The sequence below is a fragment of the Ornithorhynchus anatinus genome, chromosome 11, assembly GCF_004115215.2.
Source record: "Ornithorhynchus anatinus isolate Pmale09 chromosome 11, mOrnAna1.pri.v4, whole genome shotgun sequence".
In the NCBI taxonomy this organism is placed as follows: domain Eukaryota; kingdom Metazoa; phylum Chordata; class Mammalia; order Monotremata; family Ornithorhynchidae; genus Ornithorhynchus; species Ornithorhynchus anatinus.
In genome coordinates this window covers 63081988-63098091 of record NC_041738.1, presented here as the reverse complement: position 1 = coordinate 63098091, position 16104 = coordinate 63081988, and the positions used below count along the sequence as shown (strand labels likewise).

General features: G+C 51.0%; 1 protein-coding gene across 3 annotated transcripts in view; it reads left to right on the top strand.

Moving 5' to 3' along the window:
• Positions 1 to 16104, top strand: part of MAPT (microtubule associated protein tau) — an 81611-nt gene that overhangs the window by 40475 nt on the left and 25032 nt on the right. For 2 of the 3 annotated variants that reach the window (XM_029075638.1, XM_029075636.1), the window contains exons 2-5: positions 3199 to 3345; positions 7287 to 7373; positions 9748 to 9834; positions 10693 to 10758. In XM_029075638.1, coding sequence (XP_028931471.1) covers positions 3216 to 3345; positions 7287 to 7373; positions 9748 to 9834; positions 10693 to 10758 — 370 coding nt within the window. In that variant the 5' untranslated portion in view covers positions 3199 to 3215. The remainder of the gene's footprint in view (positions 1 to 3198; positions 3346 to 7286; positions 7374 to 9747; positions 9835 to 10692; positions 10759 to 16104) is intronic. The other variant, XM_029075637.1, reaches the window with a different exon arrangement.

The following is a 16104-nucleotide window of genomic DNA, read 5'->3' as shown; positions in this document are numbered from 1 at the left end:
TTGATTGATTGATTGATAGAGCCCTCATAATATTTGGAGCACCTCAGCTGTGTGCAGTGAGAATTCTTTTTGGCCGCGTTTGATTCATGCCTCCCACTTGTGTTTTCAGAGAAATACTATTTCTGTTTTCACTTTGAACGATTCCCAAAATTTTGATTCACAAGTGTCAGTGCAATTCATCCTAGCATACTCATTGAAAAATGTCACCTTTCTCAGGTTCTTCTGAATCCCAGAAGTGATTTGCCCAAAGTCACCCAGCAGACAAGTGGCAGAGCCGGAATTAGAACCCAGGTCCTCCTGATTCCTAGGCCTGGGCTGTATCCACTATGCCATGCTGGTTCTCCTGTTTGGGAGAGAACGATATAACAGAGTTGGTAGACACATTCCCTGCCCACAAGGAGCTTATAATCTAGAAGATTCCTGTCTGCTCCTTAGGTAGTGGGAGACCAACATTAAAATAAATTAGATAGGAGAACCTCCCCCACATCTCTATTCCAGTGCTTAGAAAAGTACTTGTCACATAGGAAGCGCTTAACAAGTACCATAATTATTACAGAAAAACTCAGTGCTGCTTGGGAAGTACAGCACCAATTCCCCAGACCCAACTGTGGAAGTCAGGGAGGGGGAGTGTCAGGAGTGGCGGGCTGGATAGGGCGCCTGCGTTGTGCTGGTCACTTTTCACCATTACTATTACTATTCTGCTATTAGGACAAAAGAGGCCCCAGAAACCGCCCCCCATCAGCCTGTGTGTGTCCAGCAGCTCAAAACCAAGGCAGGGCCTGTCAGAATTTCTTCTCTGTAGTGGGCTGGGGTTCTTCCCCGCTCCAGCCCCTCCCTCTGGACTGCCCCCTCCCTGCCAGCCTCAAACTTGGCCTGGGCTTTGGGGCCAGCCTGACCCCAGGGGCATATTCCTGCTGGTGCTTTTTATCAGCAATTATACTGTGCCCTGAACCTGAATTGTTCAAGAAGCAGCATGGCCTAAGTGATATAGAGCATGGGGCTGGGAGTCAGAAGGACCTGGATTCTAATTCCAGCTCTGCCACATGCCTGCTGTGGGGCCTTGGGCAGATTACTCAACTTCTCTGTACTTCAGTTACCTCATCTGAAAAGTGGGGATTAAGTCTTTGAGCCCCATGTGGGACAGGGACTGTATCCAACCTGATTAGTTTGTATTTATTCCAGCGCTTAGAGCAGTGCCTGCCCATAGTAAGTGTTTTTACAAATACCATTTAAAAAAACCCCACAAAACTTCAGGCGTGCGGGTGGGGCAGGGTAAACTATACCCCAGCTTACTGTCCGTCCGTTCCCCCCCCCCCCCCGCCGGCCCCACCGTCTTTGGGGCTGGAGCTGTGAGCCTGCCACCTCCCCTCACCACATCATCCCAGAAACGTGGGGTTGACCCTCTATTCCCTGCCTAGTCCCACTTGTTAGATTAAGAACCCTCCAAGGGACAGGACACATATCAATCAATCATATTTTTTGAGTGATTGCTATGTGCAGAGCACTGAATTAAGCACTTGGGTAAGTACAGTATAACAGTCATTTGACACATTCCCTGCTTACAATGAGCTTACAGTCAAGAGGGGGAGACAGACATTATAAAAAAATAAATTATGGGTATGTACATAAGTACTGTGGGTCTGAGGGAGGAGTGAAAAAAGGGAGCAAATCCAAGTGCAGTTCATACTCTCTCTAATATTCACTTATCTATTCTCTCCCAGTGTTTAGTTCAGTGCTCTGCTCCTTGTAAGAGCTCAATAAATACTACTGCTGCTTTTTTATGGCATTTGTTAAGTGCTTACTATGTGCCAGGCATTTTACTAAGCAATTAAGTAGATTCAAGCTAATCAGTTTGGACACAGTCCTTGTCCCACATGAGGCTCATGGTATTAATCCCCATTGTACCAAGATGAGGTAACAGGCACAGAGAAGTGAATTGACTTGCACAAGGTCACACAGCAAACAGGTTAAGGAGCAGGATTAGAACTCAGGTCCTTCGGACTCCCACGTGCATGCTCTATCCACTAGGCCATGTTACTACTTCATCAGAAAGGCTTATTATTATTATCAATAATAATTATGGAATTTATTAAGTGCTTACCATTTGAGGGACACTGGGGGAGCTGCAGAGTCCAGTCAGATTGGACACAGTCCCTGTCCCACATGGGGTTGGCAGCCTAAGCAGGAGGGAGAACAAATATTTTCATACCATTTGACAGATGAGGAGACTGAGGCCCAGAGGGGGTAAGTGGCTTGCCCAAAGTCACTCAGCAGACAAGTGGCAGAACTGGGACTAGAACCCAGTATCCTGGCCAAACAGAGGTGCCGGCGGCCCAGCCAGACTAATAGTTCCCCAGAGAACTGAAATTCAGCAATCGTCTCATAAAGTCCTGGAGAGACTTAAGTCAATTACTGAGTCAGCCTTCAGCCTTGTCTTCCCCTGGCAGATGGTCCCAAATCCACCACATCATCTACTTCCCTTTAATCGCATTTGGTGTCCTTCCCTGGCCCCACCAACTTGGGGAAAGCAGAGAGGAGGGAGGATGAGAGAAAATGTGAAGGAGAACTAATGAGTTGAGTTCCAGTGAAGCTGTTCTGGGTCTGGTGCTATTTAGTGTTTTCAGAAACAACTAGAGCAGGATGGCCTCTTGGAAAGAGTCTGGACTTGAGAATCAGAAGACCCAGGTTCGAATCCCAGCTCTGCTGTTGGCCTGCCCTGTGACCTTGACCACATCACTTCTCCATCCCTCGGTTTCCTCATCTGCAAAATGGGAATTCAGTATGTGTTCTCCCTCCCACCTACATTGAGAGTCCCTTGTGGGTCAGGGACTCTGTCCTGCATGATTATCTTGTATCCTTCTACTCCAGTGCTTAGTACAGTCCTTGGCAAATAGTAAGAGCTTAACAAATACCAAATTTTAGAATTATTATTGAATCAGGGAATCAAACAGGGTTATTTCAATGTATCAGCTGGGCAGGGGCAGGGAGAGTGAGGGCCAGCAGGGCAGATCTCAGGATTCTCATCCCATTGGTTCTGTGAGTTAGGATTGGGGGCAGAAGGGCACACCTTGCTTTGAGAGTGACCGGACTGGGGATTGAAGAAGCCCCCAGCACAGACAAGCCACTCTGCTTCCGTCCAAGCCCCAACTCAATCCTGCCCTTGGATCTAGGTAATGTCTGGCCTTTGGTCTCCTCTAGGTAACACTTGAGGAAGAATGGCTGAACAGCGCCAGGACTCGGAGCTGCTGGAAGACCGTGCCGTGAGCCAGAAGAACCTCTTGGGGGAATCCCACCCGTCTGGAGATAGGAAGGACCTACAGCCTGGCTACGCCCTGCTTCAGGATGGTGAGCAGGCCGCAGGCCTATGGTTGCCCATGCAGCTGCCCCACTCAGCGGGAGTGCCAGGCTTGAAAGATCAGTCTCGGCAGGAAGGTGGGAAATTGGTGTCTGTCCACTGGGTGCAAGACCTTGGGGCAGGAGGAATAGGAGACCCCTCTCATCCCGGGAGTGTCATGTGATGTGTCCATGAGAGACCCCAGCCCCTCAGCCCCAGAGTGGCCCCGGGAGAGGCCCCGACCTGCTCCTAGGACCCCAGAGTGCCCAGGGAGATGGGTTCAGTTCTGGTAGCCCCACAGGTCCAGGCCTGGGCTAATGGCCGGTTTGCTTTGAGGTGGACGGGTCATGACCGGGAGTGATCGATCTGTGTTTTATCACTAGGAGTGGTTGTGTTCGTGGGGTGCCCCTGGGGGAGGTGTGCCATACTGAGGGCTTGGGGAGCACAAAACAAACCAGGGTCACATCCCCTGCCCACAAGGAACTTCCTTTCTCATATGGGAGATGAGTGTTCTTGGTCTAGCCTGGCTTTTCCTGAGTCCTCGCTGATGGTCAGATGCATTTTGTCCCTTCCTGATTTGGAATGGTGGCAGCTTTTCTCATAGCCTTTCTATTCACCTCAGTCAGTCAGTCAGTCGATCAGTCATATGTGCCTACTATGTGCAGAGCAGTACACTGAGCATTTGGAAAAATACAGTAGAGTTGGAAGGAATAGTTCTTGTCCTCAAGGAGCTTACAATGCATTGTAATCAGAAATGGGGAGAGAACAGTTAGAGTCAGCAAGCGCGATCCCTGCCACTAAGGAGCTTACAGTCTAGAGTGTGCAGGCACTGTACTGAACACTGGGGAAAGTACAATAGAGTCAGTAGACACAATCCTTGCCCTTTGGGAGCTCACAAACTATTGTAAATACAGCTCTGTACTGATCGCCGAGGAGAGTACAACAGAGGTTAGCGGACATGATCCTGGCCCTCAGTGAGTCTAGCGGGGGAGACAGGCATTAAAGTAGATTACTGTCAGGAGGAAGAAGAGGATAGAGAGATGGGTACGTGGATGATGGATGGGTCAGTGCTTATACGGTACAGTGCCTCAGTGGGTACATGTACAAGTGTAGAGGTGCCAAAGTGAGGAGGGGCACATGACCTGGGGTGAGAAATTCATCAGGGAAGGTTTCCGTTGGAGGTGGGTTTATCAGGCCTTTGGGGGTAAGGAGAGTCGTGGGCTGGTGAATTTGCAGTAGGAAGGAATTGCAGGGAGGAGAAAAGGTGGGCCAGGAGTCGGAGGCAGGAGAGACGAGCATGAGGCCTAGCAAGTAGAATGGTTTGGGAGGGAGAGGTCTTTCCAGGAAACCCTTCAGGAGCTGCCCCTAACCTAGCCCCAGACAAGGAGGAATTTCCAGGATTTTCCTACTAGATTTCCCTCCCTAGTGCTACTAGTAGCAGTAGTAGTAGCAGACAAAGGGGTTAGAGTTCACGTTCCATTTTTGTAATGGTATTTGTTAAGCACTTACTATGTGCCAGACACTGTACTAAGTGCTGGAGTAGATACTAGTTAATCAGGTTGGACACAGACCATTTCCTATGTGGGACTCACAGTCTTAATCCTAATTTTACAAATGAAGAAAATGAGGCCCAGAGAAGTTAAATGACTTGTCCAAGGCCACACAGAAGACAAGTAGCAGAGCCAGGACTAGAACCCAGGTCCTTCTGATTCCCAGGTCCAAGCTCTTTCCACAGGACACGCTGCTTTTCTGCTACCCCCTTACCTCCAGCGTCCCAGATTCCCTCATCTCCTGCCTTCCACCCTCGGCTCGTCGGAAGGGGTGGAAGCCAGGTGGGAGCCAGGTGGGTTCAACTCTGCCACCCATCACTGGGAACAACTGTCATTGGGACATCCTGGGCAGTGGCTAAGGGGCCTACAGCTAACGGATGATGATGATGATGGTATTTGTTAAGCACTTACTATGTGTCTGGCACTGTACTAAGCAGCGCTGGGGTGGATACAAGCAAATTGGATTGGACACAGTCCCTGTCTCACAAGGGGCTCACAGTCGTAATCCCCATTTTATAGATGAGGTAACTGAGGCACAGAGAAGGGAAGTGACTTGGCCAAGGTCACATAGCAGACAGGTGTCAGAACCAGGATTAGAACCCAGGTTCTCTGACTTCCAGGCCCCTGCTCTATCCATTAGGCCACGCTGGTCCAGTGCTCTGAATATAGCAAGGACTTAATAAATACTATTCCTCCTCCTCCTCTTCCTCCACCTCCTCCTTTTTCTCCTCCTCTTCAGTATACAATATTTATTGGTTGCTCAATGTGTGCAGGGGACAGTACTAATCATTGTCAGTGGAAAGAGCAAGGGCTTGGGAGTCAGGGGACCTGGGTTCTACTCCTGGCTCCGCCACTTGTCTTCCGTGTGACCTCGTGCAAGTCACTTCATTTCTCTTTGCCTCAGTTACCTCATTTCCAAAATGGGGATTAAGAATGTGAGTCCCACATGGGACATGGACTGTGCCCAACCTGATTAGCTAGTATCTTCCCTAGCACGTAGTTCAGTGCCTGGCACATAGTAAGTGCTTAACACATGCCATTAAAAAAAAGGAAAAGGAGAATGAGGAGGTAGAGGAGAAGAAAGGAGAATGAGGAGGTAGAGGAGGAGGAAGAAGAGGTGGAGGAGGAGGAGGAGGAGGAGGAGAAGAAGAAAGAGTAGAACCAGGAGATTGGAGGTGAAGGAGGAGGCTGAGGAAGAGGAGATGGATAAGGCTGAGGAGAAGAGAGTCTTTTGACATCAACTCATCACAATGTTAGGAAGGCCATGCCATCCTCAGCATGAATGATCTTGAGCACTTTAAACCTGCCCTGCTTACTCAGAAGGCATCTAAAAACATGTTTATTGTCAGTTAAAGCCATCCCAGACGATGGCTCAGATAGAGATTTTGTTTCTGAAGGCAAACGTCTCTCTCTCTGCTCTCATCTGCTCCCACTTCTTGACTGGAGGAAGTTGGAGGAAGTTCAACCCTCAGAAAAATTCATGCTCCAGTGGGGGATGCCGAACCCCAATGTCCCAAGAAGAAGAAACATGCAACCCCACCTGAAGCCCCCAGTGCACTAGATGTGCCATTCCGAGAGGCCTGTGGCTCCCTGTCCTGCGTGGTTTTGGGAAAGAGAGGTCTCCCTCTTCCCCTCCACCTTGGGGCAGCAGGAGAGAGCATGCAGAATAGTGTGCGAGAGAAGAGCCATTTCCCAGTACCTGAAGTTGTCCAGCTGCTGGGTGTCCCAAAGAGGGGGCATGAGCCCAGAACCCTCTGTCTGGGCGTGGGCCCTGGTTGGTAGGGGCAGCTGAGAGACATGGCCTGTCTCCCCACAGGGCAGCAGTCAAGTGCATCACGTCACTTAGTGAGAACAATTTGATTTCTGGGAGGCTGGAGGATCGGGTGTGTTGGAAAAAGTGGTTTTATTACTGACTGACTGGTTGCCTTAGGGTCCTCTTGTCCTGAGGTACTTGAGGGTCTTTTCAGGACAGGACAGGCAGTTTTGGGGGTGCGGTCTCCCCGATGAATTTGCCAGCTGCCCAAGGCAGGAACATTGTCTATCCCTTGGCCTCCTTCCCCCAGCCTCTGGTTGAGTCCTGCACTCTCTGTTGCCCGGTCCACCTATCACCGGTACTGGTCCAGCCGCCACAACTGGTCAGATCCCGGAACAGGATTCATTTGGAGGGGCTGGTGTTCCCCCACTGAATTTCCCTGTTCCCTTGTACTGCTGTGGGGCCAGGGGTCTGGCCCAGTCTCCCCATGCCTCTCGCTCCTCCTTCTTCCTGGCCCAGCTCTGCTAGGGCATCTCACCCATCCCGGTTGGGGATGGGGTAGACCCCCATTCCCAGTGAGGAGAAGGAGGCATACCTGGCCCGGGAAAGTGAGCCGGGGCCATTTTTCAGGGCATTGTGTATGTTCCAGGGTTTGCCCACCAGAGTCCTACTGAGGATGGATCAGATGAGCCGGGCTCTGAGGCCTCTGAGGCTAAGAGCACGCCAACTACAGAAGGTGGGCTCTTCCTCCTGTCACTGCTGTCAGGATCTGCCTCCCCGCACGCTTCCAGAATGGCCTGAGCCGACAGAACCCCACTTTTCCAGAGCGGGAGATTCCTTCCATTTTGGCCAAACCAAGATTTGGGATCTGATTGGTTGGGTTGTTAACAGGCCCCAAGTCCACGGCTGCTCTCAGTCCGGGCACCCAACCTCTTTCGGCCTGGGCCTCTGATTCTGGACCCTGTCCCTTTGCCTCCGGGTTTGGAATTTTCCGCCAGCCTCAGGCTCTGACGTTACTCTCCAGACTCAAGGCAATGGGAGGGACTGCTGTCTCACTCCAGCTTCTCACACTGTGGCTCACCCGCTGCGCTGCTTCCTTGCTATCGCTGCACCTTCCGGCTCGCAAACCCTCTTCTTTTGAGTCTTTTTCCATCTTCCTTCCTGTCCTACCCTGGATGGTGCCCACCCCTTCCCCCTCGATGCCCCCCCGCCACACCCCAGGTGCCCCATCCACACACATCTACATTGAGGATGGGCTCCAACAGGGCGGCTGGACTCCTCGTCCCACTGAAGGATCCATGGGTTTGTCCTTCAGGAGGGGGTGGGGGCTATTTGCAGTTTTCCAAGCAGATGGACTGGGGGTTTCATTGCTCTGGTTATGTGGCGAGAATACAGCCTGGCCTCCCTGTTGGGTTTTGTCAGTGGGAACCAGCTTTCTCTGCCTTCCGGTAGAGCCATCTGCATGTGACAGAACTTTTTTATTTTCCTCTCGCTTTCCCCCACTCTGAGAGGGGTCCCCAGAACCTCTCCGTTCTGATTTTGGAAGCCGGCACCATCTGCAGGTTGGAGCAAGCTGTTTCCATTCATCCGTTATGGACGGTCTCTCCAGACACCATCTCTCCACAGACCAGTGCCAGCTCTGCTGACCTTCTACCATTCCGTGCCTGACATCAGCATTGGGATGGGTTAGGTGGGATGGGGTGGGGGATTAGGCATCGGGGGAGGACCCCCAGTGAACATCCCCAGTGTGGGGGATCCCAAGCATCCACAGCATGGGGTGACTCCAACAAACATCCCCGTTATGAGGGACCCTAATGAATATCCATAGTACAGGAGAACCCCAACAGGGGACTCCAATGAATATCCACAATATGGGGGAACCCCAATCCTGGTAACCCCAATAAATATAGACAGTCAAGAGAACCCAACCAACATCCCTAGTGTGGAAGGACCCCAGTTAACGTCCAGTATGGGGAGATCCCAATGAATATCCATAGAATGAGGGGGCACTCTACCCAACAACCCAGTATTGGGGGACCCCAGTTGGGTCTGCTGCTCTGACAGCCCCCCTCTGCATGGCGAATTCTGCCTGATGGAGGGACGGCCCCCTGGCCGAATCCCCCCAAACGTTTTCAGTAATGCCCCGCCTGAACCTCAGCAGAAATCTCTGGAACAAATCATAAATGGACAGGGCTACAGAGGGCCATCGGGAAGGCACCAATTTGCAGATTTCCAGGCAGATGGGCTGGGGGGTTTCATTGATGAAAATATGTGACAAGAATATTTCCTGGCCTCCCTGTTGGGTTTTATGAGGGGGGAACCAGCTTTCTTTGCAGTACCATAGATCCATCTGCATGTGACAGGACTTTTTTTTTCCTCTCACCTTCCCCAACTCTGAGCAGAAAGCAGAGGTGATAGTAATAACAATAACTGTGTGGCATATATGTTAAGCACTTACTATATGCCAAGCTTTATGGTAGACACAGTATAATCAGATTAGTCAGCTCTATACCACGCAGGGCTCAGGGTCTAAAAGGGTGAGAGAACAGGTATTTTAATCCTTATTATACAATTGAGAAAACTGAGACAAAGAGAAATTAAGTGACTTGACCACAGTCACACAGCAAGGGGCGTAGACTAGGTTAGACCCCAGGTCTCCTGACCTCCAGGCCTGTGCTCTTTCCAGCAGGCCACATTGCTTCTCCCAAAGTGAAAGGTGTTCTTGATCTAACTCCTATCAGTTGATCAGTGATACTTATTGAATGTCTACTCTGTGCAGAACATTGTTCCAAAGCACTGGGGAGAGTAATATTAGTAAAGACCCTTGTTCTCAAGGATCTTACAGTCTCCTGCATACAGGAGCCCTGTACCAAGTTAATAGAATTAGTGGACATGATCCCTACTGTCAAGGTGCGTACAGTCTAGCGTATGCAGATCACTGTACAGAGTACTTGGGAGAGTAGAGTTGGTAGACACGATCCCTGCCCTCGAGGAGCTTAATGTTCACTGGGTAGAGCACTGTACTAAGTGCTTGGGAGAATACAGTAGACTTGTTAGGATCCCTGGCCTCAAAGAGCTTCCAATCTAACATGGCGTTTGGTGTTTCCCAGATGCCACCGCACCCCTGGTGGACGAGAGAGAGCATGGCGATCTGGCAGCCACCCCACAGCACGGGGACATCCCGGAAGGAACCACAGGTGAGCAAGAACTGGGGTCATGCATGATGCTGGTGACCGAGAGAGGCCAGAAACCCTGCGGGAGTTAGAGCGCTCCCAAGACGAGAGCATTCATTCAGTCCGAGCACCTGCCTTTTTCCTCCCCGTGTGGTCAGCCCCTCTATCGTAGTCGAGGAGGAGAAAAGTGTATCCTTGTTTCTGAGCTGGTTTCCCAGCAGCCACCCCTGCTTCTACTGAGTCCTGGTAAGGGGTCTTCTGATGGAGGCTACTGGTCTTTGTTTAGGCCAGTTTCACACCTCCCCTCCCGTTCAAGATGGAACATTGGGACATTGGAGCCCTTTTGCCCCATGCCCCGCAGGCCCTGGGTCTGGGGAGTCAGTGCTCAGTAGATTCTAGGGACTGGTGGGCACAGACATCTGCTCTAGCAGAGGCTGCTGGGAGCTCACCGCCACACTGCCAGGGAGTCAGAGCTGGCTCCCGGACCTCTCCACGGTGGGGGACAAATCAGCCCCAGTTTTGTTCCAGTGCCTTGGAAAGAGCACTGGATGTGGTTTAGGCGATGCAGCGTCTGATCCCTGCCCGCCACACACACACCATGCATGCCCTGCACTTCCCGCAAACCCTGCACTCACCACAAGCTGTGCACACTTTACACATTCTGCACATGATCTCTGCCTGCCCCAAACAGTATACACTCTGCACACCCTACACATCCTGCACACTCTACACATCCTGCACACCCTTAATGCCCTATACACTCTTCCAGCCCCACACACCATGCATCCCTTACACACTGCCCCACCGTAAGTACACCTTGCACACCCCACAAGCCCTGACCATTTCCACTTTTTTGTTCTTGGTTGGCTGAAATGTGAATAGCTGAGGAAGCAGGTGTTGGAGACACTCCCAGCCGGGAAGACCAAGCTGCAGGAGATGTGGTCCAAGGTCAGTGGATCGCCCTCTCCTGGGAATTAGAAAAACTAGTCAGGTCTGGGCCCTGTGGAGGGGGCGGCCCGTGAGGTCTGGGGAGATCCTGGGGGGCCCCTAGGGGTCTATAGCCAGGTGGACCCCCCAGTCTGGTTTTCCTCTTCTCTGACCAGAGGTGGCCCCCTGAGTTTTTAGTTGTCCCCTATGAAGTTATAGCAATTAGTCCCTGGGTGCAGAGCACTGAACTGAGCACTTGGGAGAGTACAAAACAACAGAGTTGGTAGACCTGCTCCCTGCCCATAAGGAGCTTACAGTCTAGAGGAGAAGACAGACATTAACATTAATTACAGACAAGGGGAATGTCAGGAGGTAAGGATATGGACATTAGTACTGTGGGGATGGTGGTGGGATGACTGTCAAAGTGCTTAGCCTGTTCAGACCCGAGTGCAGATGCGACACAGGAGGAAGGGCAAGTAAGGGGGAGATGAGCAGTTAGTCAGGGATGGTGTCTTGGAGGGGATAGGATTTTAGTAAGGCTCTGAAGATGGGGAGAGTGGACGTCCACTGGATATGAAGGGGGAGGGAGCTCCAAACTGGAGAGAAGGGGTGGGCAATATGTCGGTGGTGAGGCGGACGAGGTTGAGGTACAGAGAGTAGGATGGCTTTGGAGGAGCAAAATGTGTGGGTTGGATTGTAATAGGAGATCAGCAAGGAAATGTAGGACCGAAACATATATTAGTCCCAGCCACGGTGTTGCTCACCCATAAGACGTTGCTCCAAACGCTAGGGGGGTCGGTCTTGCCTGACAATAGAGGAGATGTTCTGGATTGCTTCCAACTACCAGGTCTAAATTTGCTTGGTTCTGGAGGCCGTCCCAGGTGGCTCACCAAGGGGTCATCCTGTGTTCAACGCTTCAACGATCTCTCTCTCTCGTTTTCTGGAGGCCATCTTCAGGCGGCTCACCGAAGGGTCACCCCATGTTCAGCACTGTCTCTCTCGTTTTGTTTTCTCGTTTTCAAAAGAAGAGATGTCCAGGGGAAAGCAAAGTGCCTCCAAAAATCCCTTATCCTGTTTGGCAGACAAAGAACCCAAAGCGTGAACTGAAGTGTGATGTCTTTGTTGGTGTTTAAGGCCCCTTGAGAAAGTCACCCAGGCATGTGCCAGGCAGTCAGCCCCGATGGGGCAGGGTCTGTCAGGGTCTGGTTTGTCAGGCTGGGATCGCTCAGTTTTGCCTTTACTTCTGCTAAGTCAGCAAAGGCAGTATTTACAGAGCGCCCACTGAGTGCAGAATACCACACTAAGCTCTAGGGAGGTGCCAAGCCAACAGGTGACCCATTCCCTACCTGTAAGGAGCTTCCAATCAGACTGTCAATCATTCAATTAATCAATCGAATTTATTGAGTGCTTATTGTGTGCAAAGCACTGTACTAAGCACATGAGCAAGTACAATATGACAGTATAACACACGCATTCCATACCCACAGTGAGATGATAGTCTAGTTGAGTAGAAAGACAATATAAATAGATTACGGATATGTACATAAGTGCTATAGGGCTGGGGGTGGGGGTGGCAAATAAAGGGACTGAAAGCTCATCTCCTCCAGGAGGCCTTCCCACTCTTAGCCCCACTTTTTCTCAGCTCCTCCTCCCCTCCCCATTGCCCCAACTCCCTCCCTCTGCTCTACCCCCCTCCCTTCCCCACAGCACTTGTACAGATTAATGTACAAATTTATTATTCTATTTATTTTACTAATGATGTGTATCTGTCTATAATTCTGTTTATATTGATGCGATTGATACCTGTCTACTTGTTTTGTTGTCTGCCTCCCCCCTTCTAGACTGTGAGCCCGTTGCTGGGTAGGGATTGTCTCTATTTGTTGTCAAATTGTACTTTCCCAGCACTTAGTACAGTGCTTTGCACACAGTAAGCACTCAATACATTCGATTGAGTGAACAAAAGGGAGCAAGTCAGGGCAATACAAAAGGGAGTGGAAGAAAAGGAAAAGAGGACTTATTCACGGAAGGCCTCTTTGGTGAGAGAGGGGAAAGTAATTGTCTGTTGGATATGAAGAGGAAAGAGCATCCCAGGCCAGAGGCAGGATGTGGGCGAGGGGTTGGTGGCAAGGTAGATGAGAACAAGGTACATTCATTCAGTCATATTTATTGAGTGCTTACTGTGTGCAGAGCACTGTACCAAGTACTTGAAAGTACAGTTTAGCAATAAAGAGAGAGAATCCCTGCCCACACCGGGTTTACAGTCTAGAAGGGAGACAGGCATCAAAACAAGTACAGTGAGTAGATTGGCATTAGAGGAGTGAAGTGTGCAGGCTGGGTTGTAATAGGAGATCAATGAGGTGAGGTAGGAAGGGGCAGGGTGATTAAGCGCTTCAAAGACGATGGTAAGGAGTTTCTGTTTGCTATGGAGGTAATAATAATTATGGTATATGTTAAGCTCTTATTATATGCCAAGCATTGTTCCAAGCACTGGAATAGCTACAGGGTAATCAAGTTGGGCACAGTCCCTGGCCCACATGGGGCTCCCAAAGGTGGACGGGCAACTAATGGAAGATCTTGAGCAACAGGGAAGCATGGACTGCATGGTTTTGTAGAAAAATGAACTGGGCAGCAGAGCGAAGTATGGACTGGAGTGGGGAGAGAGAGAGGAGGCAGGCAGGTTAGCAAGGAGGCTGATAAAGTAATCGAGGTAGGATAGGGGAAATGCTTGGATTAATAGAGGCCTTCATTTTACTTCTTTAGAGAATAGCTCTGGTTCATTAGAAAAGGTGGTGTGGTATTTGGGAAGCATTGACTATGTGCCAAATACTGTGCTAAGCATTGGGGTAGTTACAAGATAATCAGTTCAGGTGCACTCCTTGTCCCACATGGGGCCCACAGTCTAAGGAGGAGGGAGAACAGGTATTGAATCCCCATTTTGCAGTTGAGAAAACTGAGGCACAGAGAAGTTAAGTGACTTGCCCAAGGCCACATAGCAGGCAAGTGGCACAGCCTGGATGAGAAGCTAGGTCATCTGACTACCAGGGAATCAAAATGAGACTGGGGTGTGTGTGGTTGGTGTGGGGGCGGGGGGGGGGGTTTCCTCCAGACCAAATTGATGACAAACTGGGTCACCTAGAAAGTGGTGTGGAGGCATATTCCAAGGTCTGAGGATGAAAAACAGGCTCCTTAATGTCTTTACTCCTCAATCAAATGCTTGATTGGGGATGTCGCATCCTCAATCCCAAATCAGATCGGCAGCTTTTAAAAATCATTCTTTGCCACTGGAAATGAGTGTTTACTTTCCCCTCAAGAACAAGGGCTTCATTCCTTATCCCTGAAGTCGTTGGGATTCACCCATTAGCCGGGAACGATCAGGCTAGAGCAGGGATGAGTTGGTTAAAATGGCCGTCCGTCAGGGCATCTCTTCCAAGCTGCTGCTCCCTGCCCCGCCCCCCCATCCCCACCCCCACCCCCTTTTCTTTCAAGCTCCTTCAAGCCCTGGTCAACCCTGGCTTATTCATGATTTCTGTTGCTCTGATTCTTCCCTTGTTTTTAACCATCCTGGGCTTATTACAGCCTCGTCTTTCAGGACATTTCCAATTGAATAGCTCTTAAATCCCTTGAATTTGACCAAGGCTTGGCAGCCTGAAAACTTGGCACACAGAGGGTTCAGACGGGGAAGGGAAGTGTCAGCCTGGTTCATCCTTCCAGGCGGAAAGAAAAAGTGCCTTTTCTGGTCTCAGATGTTTTGTCCAGCGTTAGGGATGCAGGGACTCAGAGTCCTGCTGATTTTGGCGGGCTGGTTGGCTCCCGGAAACGAGATTTCCACGGCTCCCGGGAACCCAAGGCTGCGGAAGACACCAGTCGGAATAATTGAGGGCAAAGGAACGGAGTGGGGAGGGCCTGAGTTAGTGGAATCATGGGCTCAGCTCTTCAGCCTAGGGTCTTGACACTTAGTATGTATGAGACCAGGCCATGAGCACAGTATATGTGTGCCATCTTTCACATGTGCGAGGAGGGAACTTTCTCCGCATGGGGCCTTCCCACTGTCCGCCCCGGCTCTTGTTCATTTCTTTGCCATCCTCTCATTTCAGTTTCAGGAATCTGTCTCCGACTCATCGTCACATAATCTTTTCCTCAGTCTCTCAGCAAAGCTTTCAGTTCAGCTGTTTCTCCACCATTTCTCCCATAGGGATTTTCCTTTTCATTTGCAGAGAGAGGCTGAAGTGGAATGCAGGTGGCCCCAGGGATTCCCTCCCAGATTCTGAAACCCTGAGAAACCCAGCAACCCCCAGAGGAGGAACCAGCCCCATACAGCTCAGTGCCCTGTTTGGTAATTGGCCCAGTTGAGAGATGATAACCATCATCATTATTGTGATATTTATAAAGCACTTACTATGGTGCCAAGCATTGCAGTAAGCTCTGGGATAGATACAAGAAGATGAGATCAGACACAATCCCTGACCTCACAGTGCTCTCAAGTCTAAGGGGATCGTGGCCCCCTGTGGCAAGTGGCCAGGAAACTTGCCCTGGTCCTTAGCTGGTGCTAGTCCTTGTGGTCCCAGGAAACGGTTTCAACCTCCTGCCTCTGACCCCCAAGCAGAAGGAGCTTGGGCAAGGGGACAACAGGCCACTGCAGGCGTGTGTTTCTGCCATCCTCACTGCCGTGTCCACGGAAGTCCAAGTGGGCTTGGGAAACTTTGGGTCCCCCAGGCCTCTTTTAACCATAATCAGGTAGCCGGGGATTCACTCTGCAGTCGGGGTGTGATCTTAGTTTTAGACCAGGGTTAATCAGAATGTCATGACCTCCTCTTCACCTCTCCAGAATGACTTTGTCTCTTAAGCCTTTGACATACTACCTCCCGCTAATTCTTTGCCCAACCACCTCTCCAAACCCAGCGGAGCTCAGAGCTTCGACTCGGTGCATGCGAGAGGAACGGGAAACCCTGGGAGGTGGGGCAGATGAGCTTCGAAAACCAGGTGTCCCAGAAGGAGGCCTGGAAGGAGACCTGGAAGGAGGAGACGCAGAAGGAGGAGACCCTAGGCAGGAGCCCCAGCCACCCCGGACAGAGCAGCCAGAGGGAGCTGGGCAGACTGGTGGCAGGATCCGGCCTCCTGCTGACCACCCCAGCATTCCCTTGAGCAGCAGCAAGGAGGAAGCAGATGTGCCCACTACTACCCAGGAAGGGAAAGGCGGAGCCCCGGAAACCTCCCTGGCTTCTCCAGGCCAGGCTCCAGCTGGGGGCTCGGGGGATGTGAGGACCATGCTTGAGAGCCACGAGGTGGTCTATGCCAGGTTCTTCGGAGCACCTGGGCACTGTGGTCCCTCGGCAGCTGGCGGGGGTCCTGCCCACAGGGATGAGGGAC